Raw genomic sequence first — 21960 nt, 5'->3', positions numbered from 1 at the left:
ATGTCAGCACAAGTGTGCAGCCTTGCCTACATGCCCACAGTTTTGGTCACCAGGGAACACTTTTCAGACTCCATGGTGACCTGGAAACAGACATCCTTTAAATAGTGGGGGACAATATGGATCTCTGTGATTTTTGCAATAGTAAAATGAGGATAGTAAAATGAGGATCACACAATACCTGGAATGGGTAAAGTATATGCTGCCTCCTTACATGGAATCCACTAGCACAATTCTATTGTGAGATAATAGGTTATATTACAAAGTTATAAAAGCTTGGGCAGTTTCCTCCTAGAGATTTTTTCCATGATTTCCTACATCAGATTAAGGCAGTCTGTGCCTCTCCACCTGTCATTCTACAACAAGCTTCCAGCTGATGAGCCACATCTTGACTTCCTTTGCAAGTACAAGCTAGAAAAATATAAAAAAAATGCAACCACCACCTAACAGTATGAAAGTTAGATATGATATAGTGCGAATATGCACGAAAATATACACCTTAAATGCAAATAATTAAATGTAATGTATGTGAATATGTGATTCCAATTGCAAAAGAACTTACCAAGCACCAGGAATATCCACCAAAGCCAATATTGTCCATTGAAATAACCAGTAAAATAGTCCGAAAACTGAAAGAAAGTATAAGAGTCATAAGCAAAAATGAATGTAAATGTTACGGCTTGCAGCAATTCACAGTTTAACGCCAGAGCTGCATATGAATGTGCAGTCATCTGTTCTAAAAACTTCCATATCCAATAAGGAGATGCCTACAGAAGGTTTTTTTTTTATCAACAGGGCTTGCAAAAACCTTAGTACCCGCATAAGCACAACATATTATGTTCTTTAAATGGAAGCAAACTGGAATCGTATTGTTATTTGCTGTATATTTTGAACAGCACTTGTTGTCTTCTGAATTCCTGACTTGTCATTACACAGACTTTACAACACTGTTCTGTATTAGACATCAGCAACAGTCGCACTACTTTAACTTTATCAGAATGTTATGCTCAGCTGACCCCGTAAAAGAGCAACGTCTGACCTTTGTTAAATCCCCCTTGCTAACTGCTATCATCTTGAATAACCTCAGACTTATTAAAGCCTTTTCATTTTCAAACTAGATGCTCCTGTATTTGGTTCCCAGCAGGGAGCAGAACATGGCTAAAATCACCTTGAAGTGGCGGTTCAGCTCCGTCACTGGCCACGGTAGATAGCCGTGTCCTCTGGCGATAAGGGAATATGAATAGGCACACTTTGATTGCTCCTGCATGAGGCTGTATGCTTCACTGATAAAACCAACCATCAAACGTCTTTAGTATTCATCGTTCTCACACATCTTGCAAGACTTGCTCAAACATCCAATTTGTGGATGGGTTTTGTTCTCTGTCTACAAATTTGCTTTAAATGAAATATATGCAGTACAGAACAGAACAGATTGTATAATCTGCCTTTGTGGATAAGGTTTGATAGGAGTTTTATCAATATGGCTGGATATCTGTTGTAGCTTAAATTGAAGTGCATTGACGTTTCAGAATGTCCTTGGTACCATACTGTTTTAGTTGCAACTTGGGTGATGAGAAATAGAATAGACGAATAGTTCCTGCATTGCTTAAGGTTTTCAATGCCTGCAGCATCTTTAGTTTACAGTTAGGAGCAAATCCAGCTAAGGAAGCCAACTCGCACTAGGACAAAGGAAGCTGCAATGGTAAAGGGTACAAATGCAGCTGGGAATACTGTCTTATTATATATAGAACATACAAATACCAGGATTTACACTTGAGTTAGGACACAACCACCTTTCAATTCCAAATCTGTCCGCACATTTTATACTTGTCCCGATGCAGCGTAAAACGCAATATTGCACATTCTAGCTGAATATATCCAGAAAGACACACAAATGCACATACACAGTTACTGAATCCATGTTGGTTATTTAATTCAGGTATAATGTTACATTTCAAGTATGCATCTATTTTGTTGGCTTTAACTTAGTGGGACTCCATTAGTGAAGTATTCGTTAGATCAGGGGTCAGGGAACTTTTTTACCTTTTACCCCCAAATTTATTTAGATACGCCGACATTACCCCTTGATTTGAAAGGAAGGAAAATCATGTTATTAATTATTGGAATTCAAAATTTTAATGAATCTATTCAAAATTTCTTTGAAAGCTTCAACTTCAAAACTTCAGGTTTTGGAGAAATGATGTTGCTTCATTTTTAATACGAGAGCATCAATATTGGGGCATTTTGATGTCAGAGCAATTTGGGTACAGTCTTCAGCGTCCAATCGATTTCTCTGCTTTGTATTTATGTTCGTTAGAGTGGAAAATCCTTGTTCGCAAAAGGTAGGTTGTTGCAAAAGGCAGCAACTTTTTGACTGCCTCCTCATGTGCAATTTTGATGCCTTTGCAGCTGTTGACATCCAAAAATATGACAGATCTGCTTTGTTTTCAAATGCAATACGTGCTTCATTATTGCATCAAAGCTCAAGAAGTGCCTCTGCCAACCCTTAAGGCTCTTCTGATACAACAACAATTTCACACTTAAAGGGATCTACAATCCAACTGACAGCATGTGAGTCTGCAGCATTACCCCCAGGACTTTCATTTTTACCCAATTTGGGGTAATTTAGCCCTGTTCCCTGACCACTGCGTTAGATGAAAGAGAATTACCACATCAGCTAAATAGAGTAAATATTTATTACTACTGATGGAATACTCTTCCAATCTCTATTTACTTCTAGATTTAGGCTGACACATTCTCCTTAAATAGAAAACTGAACAGAGTACAGATAATGGACACAAGACTAGGGCTCCCAGGCCACCCCACCCTAACAACACAGATCTCCAATGCAGTATTTATGCTTCTGGATTATCTGGTTTAATGTTTTCTCAAGTCACGTCACTCTATGCTTTCTAATGTGTAACAAACTGCACATCCATGAGGTGCTAGAGTTTCTCATTTCAAAATTATGGGAGGCCTATGGAGGACGTAGTGCAGTATAAACATTATCTTCCAGTTTGCAGACTTGTCAGTATTAATACAACAATTGTAGTTACCTCCGTTACAGGTTTCTTATTTCCCATTGAGTAATTACACTCCATATGTTATTCATTATCACTACTCCACTCTTTCAGAACTCTTATTTCTGTTCTTTCCTAATCATCACAGACCATTTAATCTTTGCTCCCAATATTGTGACACTGTGTCAGTAGATATGACAGGTTAGTACAGAAGGAGCGGTATTAGGCCACCTAATAGGCACATGAATATTCAAGGCTTAGAGCATAAGACTAGTATGTGGTCTGTGGTAGAAACGGACTGCAGCTATCAGTCAAGACTGCGTTAGCTTTTATATCCAGTTTTCAGCTTTGCTGAAAAGTGAACATTGATTTAGAAAAGTCGACACCAACACTCACTAAACGCTCCCTGTCTTATCTCTGCAGAGAAATGTGGCAAGAAATTCATATTCTAATAATGAGTGAAGAACATAAACATAGGGGATGGCTCCTTTTCACTGGAGTATAACAAATGTATCATCGTTTGATCAAAATAAAAATAAACTCAGTCTCACATTTTGGAATTACTGCCTGGTATGTGTTTTAGACACAGTTGGATTTTGCTTGTAACCTTCATATAATACACATGCAGCTGATAGTATGCTATAAGCAATACACTTCAGTAATAACACATTACAGAATGAATCATTATATAGAAAAAACACAAACAAATGGCATGAGAGTCACTTGTCTATATAATCAAGAAATGCTTTGACAACAACGGCAATTACATTTGTGCATTGTGGGTAAGAAAAAACACAGTTTTGCTGCAAAACAGTTCAATAGGTTTCTTAATCAAAAAATGTAAACCATATTACATGGATACATTCTGTAAGGACAGTGCATACATGCCTCGTCCCTAGGTAAAACCCTGCCATTTTTGTGCCTAAGTACAGATGTTTCCAGAACACTAAAGAGAAATAAAAAAAACCAAAAAAAAACCAAAAAAAAAAAACCTGTTTGATAATTAGAGCAACAGCGACACACAGTGGTCATATAGATGTATAGCTGTAGCTTTATGAAGCAGCTTTTCAGAACTTTCTGACAAAAAGACAAGCAAGTGGTATATAACACAATCAATAGTGTACCGTATGATTAAGATATGCATCTTGGGTTCCAAAACGGGTGAATATATAAAGATACAGAACTTAATTTCACAATTACAGCAAATTAAGAAATTAATCTAAGGAAGTGCTGTGAAATATGTTGTCTCTTTATATAATTAAATGTTCATAAATAAACATATATGCTATTGTCCTCCATGCACAAAAAACACTTACCCTCACAATTAAAATCCATTTGATTAGTGATAATCCAAATCCACAGATTGCTCCATAGCGTCCAGCAATTGTGTTGGTTATACAAAACGATAAACAGAACCCAATCCAGTTGAAAATGAATGCCACTAGAATGAGATTAATACAAGAAACAAAGATGAATTAAATGAACAGGTGGCTAATAGAGCACATCCGGTCATATACAATGCAAAATGTACAAATTACAATTTTTTAGGACATTGTTAAAATAATTGTAATAAAATGTAAAATGGCCCACATTATATTGGGCTTCTCAACTAGCTTTAACCGTTTTAACAAAAGGTTTAGGTGACCATGTCTGATATGGCTTCTACATCAAGTAAATCAAAAATTTCATCCCACCCCTGATTGCAGCACACACAAAATGCTGCTTTTTAGGTTTATAAACGGTGGTGGGTATTCAGTGCAACAGGGGGTGGCATGGCATGTGATTGTTAAGAGCCATTATTAACCACTGTAACCCAAGAAAAAGATTTTTTATTTTTTTTTACATATTATAGCATTACCAAGATTAACCATTGTCTAACTAGATTCCAAAATATTTAACTTATTCAGGCCATTTCCACAGAAAAGTTGATGGCTTATGTGTCAAATAATGTCTATGAAAGTAAACTCATATTACAACCTCAGGTTTCCTTTTTAAACGCCGACAGTTCTGATATACAGATTTTACATCCCATAGCATCATTAATTGCATTGGGAAAATGATGAGGTGCGTGTATGTATGTATGTATGTATGTATGCGTGTATGTATGTATGTATGTATGGCTTTTGACTATACTAAGAGGAGGAATATGACTATCAAGTAACCAATAGACCCACTCTTCTAGAAAGTGACTTCAACAATATTAACCAGCTACACAGGAGCACCAACATATAGTATGTAGGAACTTGATCTCAAATACTGCAGGGACGATTTTTCACAAGGGCCTCATTACTACTCTGTACTGTAGGTACTGCTTCTTCCTCTAACTCCCATGTAACTCCAATCATTTTCACATGTCATGGTACCGTTCCAGTCATTTACAGTCCTAGCCAAAAGTTTTGAGAATAACAGGAATATTAAAGTTTCACAAAGTCTGCTGCCTCAGTTTTTATGATGGCAATTTTCATATCTAATATATAAATGCTTAGTGGCGTCTGTCTGTCTGTGTGTAAAAAAAAAAAACAAGTTGCAGCGCCACCTGCTGGGCGGAGTTATACACTGACCTACTAAATTCTTAGTGTGTGTGGGAAAAAAAATTCAAAAAGGGCTGAAATTTGGTAGGGCTCAAACTCATTTTCGTGAGGTAATTTTACCTCATGAACACACATTAAAAAGGGCGCTTGCGTCGGGAAGTAACGCTCTTCCCCTGAGGAGGCCTGGGCTAGGCCCAAATGCATGACAAGAACCTTTTTAAGACCTTAAGTAGCTTGATTTGACTAGAATGCATGAGTATCATGAACGAGTTAACTTGTCTATAATATAAATGCTTAGTGGCGTGTGTTAGTCTGTCTGTGTGTGGAAAAAATAAAACCAAGCTGCAGCGCCACCTGCTGGGCGGAGTTATACACTGACCTACTAAATTCTTAGTGTGTGTGGGAAAAAAAATTCAGAAAGGGCTGAAATTTGGTATACTAAGATGTTTTTAATTTGTTAATTTAATTTAATTGTTAAAAGTGTTTATAAAGATTTAAAATATATATATATATATATATATATATATATATATATATATATATATATATATATATTTATATTTCTTGAAGGAGAAGTGACAGTTGGGAGTGGTTGGTGGTTGCCGGGGTGACAGTGGGGAGTGGTTGGTGGTTGCTTGGGGGTGACAGAGTGAGAGGGGTGTGATACTCAGGACTGCTGAGAGAGATCCCTGTGTCTGGATAGACATCTGGATAGATGTGGCGATGAAAATGAAGGATGAGGTGATGGAGAAGAATGATGAGGTGGTGACATGTGGACAAAACCACGTTAAAAAAGGGCGCTTGCGTCGGGAAGTAACGCTCTTCCCCTGAGGAGGCCTGGGCTAGGCCCAAATGCATGACAAGAACCTTTTTAACACCTTAAGTAGCTTGATTTGACTAGAATGCATGAGTATCATGCACGGGTTAACTTGTGATACATAAGTGTCATGAAGAGTAATCAGATAAATTGCAATTAATTTCAAAGTCCCTCTTTAACATGACAATGAACTTTATCTCAAAAGCAACCATTCCACTGCATTTCAGCCCTGCCACAAAAGGACCAGGTCAGTTATTCTCTCATTAACAAGAGAGAGGTGAGAGTGTTGATGAGGACAAGGCTGGAGATCACTCTGTCATTCTGATTGCGTTAGAATAACAGTCTGAAAGCTTTAAAAGGAGGGTGGTACTTGAAATTATTGTTCTTCCTCTGTTAATCATGGCTACCAACAAAGAAACATCTGCTGTCATCATTGCTTTGGCCAAAAAGGGTTTACAAACAAGAATATTGTTGCTAGTAAGATTGCACCTAAATCAACCATTTATTGGATCATCAAGAAATTCAAGGAGAGAGGTTCAAAAGTTGTGTAGAAGGCTTCAGGGCAGCCAAGAACGTCCAGAAAGCACCAGGATCGTCTCATAAAGTTGATTCAACTGTGGGATCGGTGCACCACCAGTGCAGAGCTTACTCAGGAATGGCAGCATGTAGGTGTGAGTGCATCTGCACGCACAGTGAGACAAAGACTTTTGGAAGATGGCTTGGTGTTAAGAAGGCCAGCAAAGAGCCACATCTCTCCAGGAAAAACCATCAGGCACAGACTGATATTCTGCAAAAGGTACAAGGATTGGACTGCTGAAGACTGGGGCTAAAGTCATTTTCTCTGATGAATCCCCTTTCAGATTGTTTGGGGCATCTAGAAAAACACTTGTCCAGAGAAGGAAAGGTGAGTGCTACCATCAGTCCTGTGTCATGCCAACAGTAAAGCATCCTGAGGCCATTCATGTGTGGGGTTGCTTCTCAGCCAAGGGAGTGGGCTCACTCACAATTTTGCCTAAGAACACAGCCATGAATAAAGAATGGTACCAAAACATCCTCCAAGAGCAACTTCCCCCAACCATCCAAAAACAATTTGGTGATGAACAATGCCTTTTCCAGCATGATGGAGCACCTTGCCATAAGGCAAAAGTGATAACTAAGTGGCTCGGGCATCAAAACATCGAAAATTTTGGGTCCATGGCCAGGAAACTCCCCAGACCTTAATCCCATTCAGAACTTGTGGTCAATCCTCAAGAGGCGGATGGACAACCAAAAACCCACAAATTCTGACAAACTCCAAGCATTGATTAGGCAAGGATGGGCAGCCGTCAGTATGTGGCCCAGAAGTTGATTGACAGCATGTCAGGGTGAATTACTTTGCATAAACTTAATGTAATTGTCAATAAAAGTCTTTGACACTTATGAAATGCTTGTCATTTTAACTTCAGTATACCATAGCAACATCTGACAAAAAGGTCTAAAAACACTGAGGCAGCAAACTTTGTGAAAACAAATACTTGTGTCATTCTCAAAACTTTTGCCCATGACTGTACACCCCTGTCCTCACACAAAGGACAAACAAGTAGACAGGTTTAGTAATCATGAGAGGCAGTGACCTATCTCATGCAATATTCTGTTCCGATATGAACATTCTGACAAAATTGGCTACAGGTTGTTCTATCCTCTCACCCCACAGTTTTATTGGACAAATACCAGTTGCATTTCCTTAACACTATGTAAAATGTAAAAAACTTAAATGACATAACATTCTAAAGTGTGCACGCAGCAAGCATGAAATTTAAATATATATTGGCCACAGCACGATGGGGGCATGGCCACAACCCCGAGGGCGTGCCAAGTGTTTTTCAAGTGCTAGGCTGCCCATTCTCTCCTCCACCCTACAACCATTCACTGAGCAGCAGTGAACAGAATACCTCCCAAATTTTCCACTAATCGGGACAAAGCAGTCCCGGTCAGGATGGCAAGACAGAGCCCTCAAATCGGGACTGTGCTGCCTAAATCGGGATGGTTGGTAGGTACAGTAAAAGGATGATTTTAACTGCAATCTAAATGAAAGGTCATATGTCCATGTTAGAATGTAATAAGGATACTGCTACTGTGGAAACAATCCTGTAAGCTTGTTTACTAGGTCAGGATACATATACACAACACTAGTGCACACAGTTCACATTTTTTGTTATGCAGAACTTGTAATGTACAAAAGCACCACTAGAAGGTAATTTTACACTAACGCATAGGCATACACGTGTCTTAAAATGAAAACATTTTCAATATAAATATTACAATTTAAGGAAAAAATCAAAGTTATTTGTCACCATATAGTTTGTGAATGTGCACTATACTTTAAGAGCAGACTATTCCTTTCTATTTATATATTTACCATACTAAAATGATAATCTTTGTTGATTCAATTTCAAACTTTTCTTCTGTATAAGCTTCAACCGGTGAAAATAATTGGTGAAGGCGGTGGGAAATGACATGTTAGTGTCCAGGAGTGTCATCACACCAAGGACAAGGTTGTTTAGAACCATCTCAGTTCAGCTGCTGACTCTGTGAATTTAACTGTCATTGCTATTTCTATTCCTCCTTTGGTGATCTCCGCTGCCGCCTTGGTGACAAAAGCCACCATCGAACAGCATGAAAGTGAGAGCCGCAGAGGAAGGACGCTCCGGTCCGATAATGGTGAACGACTGTTATGGTTGTCAGCAGGTTATTGTTGGAAGATTTCTACAGTGACTTCTTGTTTCTGCCTTCTGCTCTCTCCCCTCATTCCAAACCTAGCTGCACATAAATGTCAGTCTGCTTTATTATTGGAGGCTAATAATGCTGCTGCCTAACAACTGTATCAAGAGTTCCCCCACACCTCATACTGTAAGGTTGTTTGGACAATTACCTTCTGGTTCATGTAATTGCATATAATTTATTTGCATCATATTCATTTTATTATACTGCGCCAAGTTATAAATAAAATAGTATAAGAATACCATACAAATATACAGCTATAGTATATAAAAGGGCATTTCATTTTTTTTTTACTACCAGATATACTTCACTTCCAGATTTTAAATGAAAAGCTTAAATATATCCCTCTATAAAATTTAAAATGTGAAATGTATGACAAATACACCATAACAGATTTTTTGTCATTATTTAGTCAACTTGCCTGGAGTTTCTGAAATACTGGTATTTTTTTTATTGTTTTGTGCTGTTTCACCCTGTATGGTGTACTGTTTGTATGGTGTACGGCGCAGCGGAAACCTTGTGGCGCCTAACAAATAAAGGATAATAATAATAATAATAACTAAAAAACATGTCCATATAAAGAAGCCATATGGGAAAAGTAAGTGCATCCCAACTGCTTCGCTACCAATAAAGAGGGTAGTTTGAGGCAGGAACACCTCATTATCTGATCACCAGGAAATAAACCACTTCTATAAAAATCAAGCACCTTTAGCAGTTCTGCATTAGGATCATTCAGATTTGTTTTAACAGCAGCCCATGTAGAGAAAACATCTGCAGTCATATCAGAGAAGCAATTGTTGCTGCTTCTCAGTCTGGAAAGGATGAGAAGACCATATCTAAACAATCTAAAGTCAATCATTATACAGTGAGAAAGAGAATTTACAAACAGATAATACTGAAGACAGTTGCTAATCTTTCCACAAGTAGTAATACCAGAAAATTCAGCTAAAATCAAAACATATGACCATCAGAAAAATTGGAAAGGTCCCAAAAGCTACATCCATGGATCTACAGGCCTCTGTCAACATGGTAAATGTTACAGTTCATGACTGTACATCAGAAAAAGTAAGGCTTTCATGGAAGAGTAGCCAGAAGAAAGTTATTTCTTTCTCCCTCTCCCGTCCCAAAAAAAGAATAATTTGAAGTACTGCTTATAATTTCAAGGTTGCATCTGAAAGAAAAAACAAGATTTCTGGACAGATAAGATAAAAGTGAAGTTGTTTGGCCTCATTAGTCAACAAATAACAGCTTATACACCATGAGAATCTCATACTAACTGTCACGCACAATGGTGGAGGGGTGGTGATTGGGGGGTTGCTTTGTAGTCGTAGCAAAGCAATCATTGAGACCACCATTTGTCCAACAATTAAAACTTTTCTCCATGTTCCAGCTCCAGCACTCACGTGTCCATTACAGATGCTTTTCGGCGGTGGATAAGGGTCAGCATGGGCCCTCTGAGCGGCCCACAGGCAGCACGCTGTCATGACAGTTTTCTATCACAGCCAGCATTAACTTTTTCAGCAATATGTGCTACAGTAGCTCTTCTGTGAGACTGGACCAAACGGGCAACCTGCGCTTGCCACAAGCATTGGGCGCCCATGACCTTGTCACCGTTTCACTGGTTGCATTTCCTTGGATGAACTACTGCATACTGGGAACACCCCACGATACCTGCCGTTTTGGAGATGCTCTGACCCAGTCGCTTAACCATCACAATTTGGCACCTATCAGCCACCCAGATCCTTACGCTCCATTTTCCTCCTTTCAACACATCAACTTCAATAACTGACTGTTCACTTGCTGCCTAATAATTCCCACACTTTGACAGGTGCAATTGTAGTGAGATAAGTGACGTGAATAACATGGTCAGTGGTTTTAATGTTGTGGCTGATCAGTGTAAATATATACATTAAAATAGTAAAGGATTATGAAGATCTATCTAGATCTTGGAAATCACACACATTGCTTTCTGGCCTTATTTGACACTGAAAAGACTCAGCGATTACGAACGTGTTCATATCACTATGATACATACATGTGTAAGTGCCATGTTAGTATGTGGTTACAATTTGAAAATTTCCAGCTGCACCGGAGGCAGATCATTAAAACTGCTGAAAGTAAACAGTGAGATTCTCCCTACTAGAATTCCCACTATTGTAAAACCATAGCATACAGAAACTTAAGTCACCAAACTGTTACATAACATATGTATTTTACACACTGTACAAGATACAACTCTTTGCTGTCACTGTAAGTTAAATAAAAATGATGCACAAGGGATTCTGGGAACTGTTCTTAGGAATTATTTGTGAAATAAATACAGACTACTGAAGACTTACTGAAGAAAGCCAGCATGAAGATACCATCATTCCCCACTCTCAGCTGGTCCGCATCACTGAAGTCATCTCTCGGTGGATATTCTTCTTCCTAAGTTGCAAAAAAATTTGTCACATATGGGAAAAGATCACTTTCTAATAAAGTTGATAATCTTATTGAACAGATTTAAGGTGTATGCACACTGGTATTTATCATCCATAAGACCTGGCCCCAGATTGTCCAGCATATTGTGAGGGAGCAGAACAATTTGCTTGTATATTGTACTTATTATTTATATTTAACATGTATCATAGATCGAACAATCAGAGTCAGGGAGGGAGGTCTACATTTGAAAAGTAGGACATTAAAAAATGGTTGTGTGACAGTTCTTGGGCTTTAAAAAACAAAAACAAACCCAAAAAAACCCTTTCATTTTGCTAAAGTAAGGGAGGCATATATAACCCACTTTTACAAATAGAGAATACATGGTTCTAATCCAACACATTCATTCCACATAAACCAGTTATGATGTGAGAGTGGGACCTTCCCAACCAACTGCTTCCCATCTATACAAATATACTATGTCAAAGTAAAAATCGACACAGCCCTGTTTTATTAGTGGTATGCTAATTAGTGATAATCCTTTCCATTATGTGTAACAGTGTGCATTATGTCCATATAGCGTACATAACACTTAAATCATATAAGCAGTGACTTACATACATATATTACATGAAGGCCAATATGTTGTTTTTAACTACCAAAAACTAAGGATAATATACTAGTGCTACAGGGTTTACATACAGGAAAGAGAGCTTGGATTCACACACTGTGTGACCCCACAACTAGTGATTGTTTAAAAAAGGAGATAAGTAAAATAAACAAAACAGTTTTATTACAATAAATGTTAAAACATTACAATACAAAAAAGGAAGAAATTGAAACAAAAAAAGGGGGGGGGGGGCTCTGCTAATCTACCAAACCAAATATATAACGGATGAGCATACCTTAATATTACATACAGTGCTGTGATTAGAGATTAGCTAACAATATTGCAAGTAATATATAACCATAGCCACGCAAAGAACCAACGTGTAATGAATCACAAAGTAGCAGTCCCTAGAAGTTCCCTCCAACATAGTGACTTTATCGAGTTGCCTCTGTCCTTCAGAGCCTTGGAGGACTCTAAGCTGATTGTGTACCTGTGTCGGTGTACTGCATATCAAGTTGGATAGTGCATCACTGGTCTTACCCCCTCTAAATTGGTTTCTATTTCTCCCAAGCAAATTATCAGTTACAACTGTTTCTTGTTAATGTAGTTAAAATTCTATTTCCATTAAGACACAGCCTTCCAGGTCTTGGTCAATTAAATAAAATGGTGGCTTTATCAAAAAGAGCTACACTATATGAGCTTTACAACAACCAAGGAAGAAATCCTGCAAGACACTGGTATATTGAAAAGATGGTTTATTAAAACATGACTTCACTTTTTCCAAAAAACTGTTTTGTAGTGTGGCCTCAAAATGATGGTAATGCCCGATAATGATTCTATTTAAATTTATAAGAGGATTACTGAGCACAGTTATAAGTGCAGTTGGAAAAGGACTACCATCAGTTTGTGTGCATTTTCATCCTTATAACCGACAGATAGCAGGTAATCTCTATATGTGGCCTAATTGAATGATGGTCCAGTCCTCTAATTCCAGACTTCAAATTTTCAGTGAAGATTGCTTAGAAGGGCTGGGTGCTATTGTTTATGAGCAGCTCACAACCAATTAAACACAAAGACATGCAGCATCTGTGGTACTACTGAACGCTTTCCCCTCTTCAAAGCACTTTTGCTGTATTTGTCCAGAAATGTGAATTATCAGTTTCATCTTTTTGCTGAGAAATGGCCTGAAACGTCATGCACGAAATAAGTAACTTGTATACATACAGGGCACTTTTAGAGCCTTGTGGCACTTCAATTGTTAGTGCTCAGACAACTATAGGTTTCCAATAATGTTACTTTAATAACACTAAGAAGTATCTAGCAAGGGTGTGACATTGGCAATGTATGGAGTTCAAAGAAAAAGTAGTGGGTGAACTGTAAGATCTTGAACACCAACTATAATAAAATGTTTCTAATGACTGATATTTTACTTTAGCTAAAGCAACATGCATAGAGCACAGTCTAAATTTGATAAAAAGCCTCAGTGGAGAGAAACAGCCTGCAAGTGCCCAGCGCTGAGAGCATAATAACATGGAAACTACAAGTCACTTATGTGTAGGCATGAGCAGAGATTATGAATGTACAGCAATTTTCACAATATGAAATGCGCTGAGGGAAACAGCTAGAAGAGTCAGCTGATCAAATGTATTACTTTAATAACTATTTGGCAAATGAGGGATTTGGGTAGAGCACAGAGCTCACACAATGTATGATTACTTTACAATCATTTCCTAGAAGATCTTAGGAGCTATGTGTATTTAAATATAGCCTATGGTATTTGTGCTTTCATAAACTCCCATACATACTATGCATTTTGGACAGTGCTCTAGAATATGCTTGTAATGTGTATATGTTTGCATAGGTTACCCGAAATGAAAGCGTTTAGAATCTAAACAGACAGGTTTGGCAGTTGCTGAGAAGTTTTTACTTATCTACGTTTATCTTATATGTATGTGGTTACACATTGCTTGTTTAGTCATAAATTGCAAACTATTTCTTACTAAAATATAAAATAGAATAAAAAGTTATCATATACCTTAGATGAAGCATGTACCCAACAGTCGATGAAAAAAAACTAGCGTTCAAAGAGCTCAAACCACTCCATGCTAGTAACATGTTAAAGTAAATGAGAGACACTCCTACAGGAACATTTACACTTTGAAAACATTGCTTACAGCATTTTCTGAGTGTAAGTGCTCCAATGTGAGTGAAGGGTATGGATGTGAGGACTGAATGGAATGGAGGTGGCTATTGAACAAGATGAATGTGGTTACTGGGATTAGGAAAATAAATAGGACAGATATGGGAATTAATATTGTGAAGTATATACTATAAGTTATGAGGGTGGATTCTATAGATGTAGGACTATGAGAGTAATGAACAAGGAACGTGCTTGATATAGGTGCATGACGAATGTGGGGACTCAACGGGATGAATACAGAATATTAGGGGAGATATTATTGGTTATGATGTAGGATATGGATAAGATATGGGATTAAATGTGGAAAGTGGGCATATAAAAGGGTGCTTAGACCTTCAGCTGCAAAGACTGAATACCCAAATCTCTTGAGTCAGTATTGTCCAGTGTTGTTTGAGTGACCGCAAATAGTGCTGAATCTGCAGCTAATCACAGCATGTGACACACACCATGCCTGGACTGTGCAAGGAACGCGAGCATTGAGGCCTTTTCCATAACCGATGTAGTTTCCTGACTTTTTGGAGCTTGAACCTGAAAATGTTATTAGGTATAATCTGTGTAATTTCCTAAAGTGTTTGAGCTGTGCAAGTGTAAGTATCCTTAAGCAGACATGGTAAACCTTGAGGTTTTCTGTCTATGGATCGTGGCTTTTGTTTAATAGGTTGATCAGTTTTATAAATACAAGTATGTTGCCTATCTTTCAAAGGTCCTTGAAGTCTAATCTTGCAGTCATGGTGACCATAACTTAATCATTACTGCAAACGGGAAAAAAATCCAAATGCATATAAAACTTTAAAACTATAAATAAAATATAAGTGAAAGTTTTATTCAATTAAACACTCCCCCAAGGTCTTGTTCACCACTACATTAACTTACAAAGAAAGAAAAACAAAACATTCTTTCTAATGTAGCACATGTGAAAAAAAAAATCACAACTGGTATAGAAGACTGTTTCCAAATCATAAAATGCAGTACAGAAGAACTGTTGGCCTGAAACAAACCACCAAAATATAGTTACAAAGTTTTTACTTGTGTAGCATTGGGGTGGTCAATCTTTGGTTGACTAGTAAATATGGGGAGCAGAGGAACACTGTCCCTATGCAATTTTTCTTCAGATAAATGTGAGTGCAATAATCAATAATATATATTTGAAATGGTGATTGTTTTGTACAAATGCACTTGGTGTATTGAACATTTTTATCCCTACGCCCAGTCCACGTTACTAAAATACATATATATTTAAATACATAGAAAATAAATGGTTACAATTACAGCTTTTCACATCTCCTGATGAGACGCATCGTCAGCCAGGAATCCATGAGTGGGAAAAAGCAATCCAGTAATAACATCTTAAAGACTGCCCTTTGGGAATAAGGATATATGGTATACCAGGGGTCAGGGAACTTTTTTGCCTTTTACCCCAAAATATATTTAGATACGCCAACATTACCCCCTTGATTTGAAAGGAAGGAAATCATATATTATTAATTATTGGAATTCAAAATTTTATTGAATCTTTTCAATTTTTTTTTGAACGCTTCAACTTTAAAATTTCAGGTTTTGGAGAAATGATGTTGCTTCATTTTTGATACGAGAGCATCAATATCGGGGCATTTTGATGTCAGAGCAATTTGGATACAGTCTTCAGCGTCCAATCGATTTCTCTGCTTTGTTTTTATGTTCGTTAGAGTGGAAAATCCTTGTTCGCAATGGTAGGTTGTTGCAGAAGGCAGCAACTTTTTGACTGCCTCCTCATGTGCAATTTTGAATACCTTTGCAGCTGTTGACATCCAAAAATATGACAGATCTGCTTTGTTTTCAAATGCAATACGTGCTTCATTATTGCATCAAAGCTCAAGAAGTGCCTCTACCAACCCTTGAGGCTCTTCTGGTACAACAGCAATTTCACATTTAAAGGGGTCTACAATCCAACTAACAGAATGTGAATCGGCAGCATTACCCCCAGGAATTTCATTTTTACCCCATTTGGGGTAATTTACCCCTGTTCCCTGACCACTGTGGTATACACACCGTACTCTAAAGTATAATTAAGCTATCAAATGAACACATGATAGGTAATGTGATAAAATGGTATAGACAAACAGTAACATAAGCACTATTAAGTACACTTGTACATTAAAATGCACAGAGCTTCTTTACTGTATGAAATACAGATAACAGATCAGGATTCATTTTTTGGGTAACACCTGGAACATTCATATTAAAAATGTGTTGCTCAGGGGACATATTTTCAAATTTGTAATTTGACAACTCACTTTATAGCCCATATATTCCATTACATTGAAGGAACAATACTGAATATGCTATGAGACTGGTATGATAAAGTACAGCGGTACCATGCAGCAATGGTATAGAGCACAAATTTATCAACCAGGATTTTAATAACAGAGGGAAACAGAAAGAAAGTTCACAACTCAGCATGAAACACATTGATATCAAAGTCTAAAATTGTTCCATACCTCTGAAGGACTGAGGAATATTTCATCAAACAGACTTCTAGACTCTCTAATTTGGCCGTGCTTAGCATGGAAAACAAAGACACAAGACAAAGAACTGAGGCAGAGGTGTTAGGTCATCGACTTAGAAGAAAAACATTTTTACCAGTTTCTCAGCCTTCAAATATATTCACAGTAAAGTTTTATTGCAGTAATGGAACAAGCTCTATAGTATATGTGAAAATAGTCAAAGAAAGAAGGTTATATTGGAGACACAAGATATCCTCTAAGTGCATATATACTGCATAGCAACTGCACATTAGTATCATCATAGGGAATGAATAAGCACTTGTGATGCTGGACTGCATCACCCATGAGGTTCACCTAGGGGAAAGGAGTACCCTTCAATAAAGCATGTTATTATCAATATGAAAGCTGCAACTTGGACACGGTGGAACCAATGTCAGACACACAGAAAGATCAAGTCAGCTCAACAGATCACTAAGTGACCAGATCAGCAGCCAGATTAATGGAAAAGATTATAGCGCTGATCACAGACAGCACCAGACAGGGTGGATAGCTGGTGACCATGCACACATTCGCATGCAGTTCATGACTTATGGTGCAGTGTTCGTTACAAAACAAATATTGTCCTCAAGATCTGCCTATTGTGTCAGCAGTTTCACGTTTCAGTCTTTTAAGTTGAAAGGGTCACATTATAGAGCTGACCTAAAACATCAGCCTGTGGAATAGGTCAGGAACATGTATAGTTAGCTAACAGGGTTGAAAAAGTATCTCAAAGACAGGAGACAAAGAAATAGCCCAGAGGAGCCAATTAAAAAAAAATGAAAAGGGAGAAGCTATAAAAAGTCCTGTGCAAAAAAATGAAAAGACATTACAGAGGACATTGTATACTCTAGGAAGCCTGCTTTTGGTATGATTCAATATATGATTTGTCTTCATTCACCAATGCCATAACAAAATTGAATGCACCAAAGCAAAGAAAAAAAAATCTTGAAAGCATATCGCTAGTGAATGTGTTTAAGTTAAATTCAGACTGAACAAAATTTACTTTAGCAGCTTTGATTGTACATTTGTAGAAGCTCTTAAGCACGAGGGCTCATCAAATACTGCTCTATGTCTCACACTAGAGACAACTATCTCATACTGTGTAATTGAGCTGGGCTGACATACTGAAACTGTGGAAAACAACTCCTTGTGTGCTGAAATGGGCTCCTATAACCAGATAGCACTAAGTACGGTTCTCTCCCAACATAAACCAACATTACTAGAGAACAGTCTTAGGTGATGCACAACACCAAATTAGGATAGAACTGCTGGAAAAAAAAAACACACACACAAGAGGATAACAATCTGAGTTCTAGAATCTATATGGTTACTTAAAGATTTGCTCTATTGATCACTACCAAATGTAATAAAAATTAAATAAGAAAAAGAAAAAAAAAAAAAAACAAAAGAAAAATTAAGCTAAAATTATCTTTAAAAAGTACCATAAATCATGACAATTTTAGGTTTTCCTGACTTGCTTATACTACTTGTGCCAACTAAGTACCCAATAATAAAGTATAGTTTTTCTGAAGCACAGCTTTTACTATTGATATTGATTTTTTCAGGCACAAGACTTAATGATTTCTAGTGAATACAAAACTGACCTATCAGCAATATATAGAAGTATGCTTAATAAAATACACATAATAACCAAAAATATCAAATACATACATATGCAGCAATAGTGGCGGTTATTTCTATCCCTTCTACAATCTTTATGTTTATTGAAAGAAACCCTTTCCAACTCATCATAACCATTATATAATTTGATAGGAAACCAATAACATATTATGCTAACATCACTCTTATTTAGGCAAACATATTTCTACACTACTAAAAATTGGAGAACTTATTAGAAATCCTGTAATTATTTATTTAAAATAGGATGTTCTCTAACCTCCATCTAAATATTACAAAATATAAAAAAGATATCCAATAAGAAATGATGCAAAGACAAAAAAAAGTACTCGTTGATAATTAAAAAGCAGATATACAAGACACGTTGAGGAAGGGATGTATATGTACCATACCAGAAATTGGCTCACATATGAATTATAAAAATTAATATCTTGCTTATCAGACACCTGTTGCCTACATGCAGGGGAGACAGCCATTTCTATGGCTACTCCAATACCCACAGCATAGGTATTCCGGTGCAGGCAATAACACGGCTATGGAAAATCCTACATGGTTTTAGACGATGCGAGAATAACGATGGGTATAACCTCGACAATAATAAAATCACTTAAGTATTGGTGCTTTCACTGTGTCCATAGTAAATTACATCATTTGGTACTGTACTGTTTAGCCCATTCAGATTTTACAGTGGACGGTGTTTTCAAGCTCCGGCAAAAACGTCTTGCCTGTTATATGGTAAGTAGTGATTTTATTATTATCGCACTTATACCCATCGTTATTTTCCTGTTTAAAACTATATCGGATTTGACATAGCCGTTCTCCCGTACCCCATCCACTAATTCAATAGGAATCAGTGACGTGAAGAGACACTTCATCACTGGTTCCTAGTACACTGATGCATTCTCAGGAGTACTCAGCTCCTGCCTCCTCTGTGTTTGGGCAATAAAAAACACTTTATGTAAAAAAAAAAAAAAAAAAATGTACAACTCTTCAATCTTTATTACACGATTACAAATACAAAAGAAAATTCATAAAATCGGATCTGTTTAAACCAGCAGTTTCCAAAGTGTGCACCGCGGCTCTCACTGAATGTCGGGCGTGACGTCATCACGTCTGACATATTCAGTGAGTAGCTCTGCAAGAGAGAGGAGGATGCTGGGTCCCGAGCAAAGGATGAAGGGGGGGGGGCAAAAGGATGAAGGGGGGGGGCAAAAGGATGAAGGGGGGGGGCAAAAGGATGAAGGGGGGGGGCAAAAGGATGAAGGGGGGGGCAAAAGGATGAAGGGGGGGGGCAAAAGGATGAAGGGGGGGGGCAAAAGGATGAAGGGGGGGGCAAAAGGATGAAGGGGGGGGCAAAAGGATGAAGGGGGGGCAAAAGGATGAAGGGGGGGGGGCACACAGTCTGTGGATGAAGGGGGGGGGGCACACAGTCTGTGGATGAAGGGGGGGGGCACACAGTCTGTGGATGAAGGGGGGGGGCACACAGTCTGTGGATGAAGGGGGGGGGCACACAGTCTGTGGATGAAGGGGGGGGGGCACACAGTCTGTGGATGAAGGGGGGGGGGCACACAGTCTGTGGATGAAGGGGGGGGGGCACACAGTCTGTGGATGAAGGGGGGGGGGCACACAGTCTGTGGATGAAGGGGGGGGGGCACACAGTCTGTGGATGAAGGGGGGGGGGCACACAGTCTGTGGATGAAGGGGGGGGGGCACACAGTCTGTGGATGAAGGGGGGGGGCACACAGTCTGTGGATGAAGGGGGGGGGCACACAGTCTGTGGATGAAGGGGGGGGGGCACACAGTCTGTGGATGAAGGGGGGGGGGGCACACAGTCTGTGGATGAAGGGGGGGGGGCACACAGTCTGTGGATGAAGGGGGGGGGGCACACAGTCTGTGGATGAAGGGGGGGGGGGGCACACAGTCTGTGGATGAAGGGGGGGGGGCCACACAGTCTGTGGATGAAGGGGGGGGGCCACACAGTCTGTGGATGAAGGGGGGGGGGCCACACAGTCTGTGGATGAAGGGGGGGGGGGGCCACACAGTCTGTGGATGAAGGGGGGGGGGCCACACAGTCTGTGGATGAAGGGGGGGGGGGCCACACAGTCTGTGGATGAAGGGGGGGGGGGGGCACACAGTCTGTGGATGAAGGGGGGGGGCACACAGTCTGTGGATGAAGGGGGGGGGGCACACAGTCTGTGGATGAAGGGGGGGGGGCACACAGTCTGTGGATGAAGGGGGGGGGGGCACACAGTCTGTGGATGAAGGGGGGGGGGGCACACAGTCTGTGGATGAAGGGGGGGGGGGGCACACAGTCTGTGGATGAAGGGGGGGGGGCACACAGTCTGTGGATGAAGGGGGGGGGGCACACAGTCTGTGGATGAAGGGGGGGGGGCACACAGTCTGTGGATGAAGGGGGGGGCACACAGTCTGTGGATGAAGGGGGGGCACACAGTCTGTGGATGAAGGGGGGGCACACAGTCTGTGGATGAAGGGGGGGCACACAGTCTGTGGATGAAGGGGGGGCACACAGTCTGTGGATGAAGGGGGGGCACACAGTCTGTGGATGAAGGGGGGGCACACAGTCTGTGGATGAAGGGGGGGCACACAGTCTGTGGATGAAGGGGGGGCACACAGTCTGTGGATGAAGGGGGGGCACACAGTCTGTGGATGAAGGGGGGGCACACAGTCTGTGGATGAAGGGGGGGCACACAGTCTGTGGATGAAGGGGGGGCACACAGTCTGTGGATGAAGGGGGGGCACACAGTCTGTGGATGAAGGGGGGGCACACAGTCTGTGGATGAAGGGGGGGCACACAGTCTGTGGATGAAGGGGGGGCACACAGTCTGTGGATGAAGGGGGGGCACACAGTCTGTGGATGAAGGGGGGGCACACAGTCTGTGGATGAAGGGGGGGCACACAGTCTGTGGATGAAGGGGGGGCACACAGTCTGTGGATGAAGGGGGGGCACACAGTCTGTGGATGAAGGGGGGGCACACAGTCTGTGGATGAAGGGGGGGCACACAGTCTGTGGATGAAGGGGGGGCACACAGTCTGTGGATGAAGGGGGGGCACACAGTCTGTGGATGAAGGGGGGGCACACAGTCTGTGGATGAAGGGGGGGCACACAGTCTGTGGATGAAGGGGGGGCACACAGTCTGTGGATGAAGGGGGGGCACACAGTCTGTGGATGAAGGGGGGGCACACAGTCTGTGGATGAAGGGGGGGCACACAGTCTGTGGATGAAGGGGGGGCACACAGTCTGTGGATGAAGGGGGGGCACACAGTCTGTGGATGAAGGGGGGGCACACAGTCTGTGGATGAAGGGGGGGCACACAGTCTGTGGATGAAGGGGGGGCACACAGTCTGTGGATGAAGGGGGGGCACACAGTCTGTGGATGAAGGGGGGGCACACAGTCTGTGGATGAAGGGGGGGCACACAGTCTGTGG

At 40.1% G+C, this 21960-nt stretch overlaps 1 protein-coding gene across 2 annotated transcripts in view; it reads right to left on the bottom strand.

The window, feature by feature from the left end:
• The window catches only part of NDFIP2 (Nedd4 family interacting protein 2), an 80592-nt gene that overhangs the window by 15348 nt on the left and 43284 nt on the right, over window positions 1–21960 (bottom strand). The window contains exons 4-7 of one of the 2 annotated variants that reach the window (XM_075199882.1): window positions 16831–16890; window positions 11465–11552; window positions 4334–4458; window positions 560–626 (exon numbers count right to left, since the gene is read on the bottom strand). In XM_075199882.1, coding sequence (XP_075055983.1) covers window positions 560–626; window positions 4334–4458; window positions 11465–11552; window positions 16831–16890 — 340 coding nt within the window. The remainder of the gene's footprint in view (window positions 1–559; window positions 627–4333; window positions 4459–11464; window positions 11553–16830; window positions 16891–21960) is intronic. The other variant, XM_075199883.1, reaches the window with a different exon arrangement.

This window comes from Mixophyes fleayi, chromosome 2 (assembly GCF_038048845.1).
Source record: "Mixophyes fleayi isolate aMixFle1 chromosome 2, aMixFle1.hap1, whole genome shotgun sequence".
NCBI lineage: Eukaryota > Metazoa > Chordata > Amphibia > Anura > Limnodynastidae > Mixophyes > Mixophyes fleayi.
Note: the sequence above shows the minus strand (reverse complement) of the source record. Positions and strands in the feature narration are given on the sequence as shown.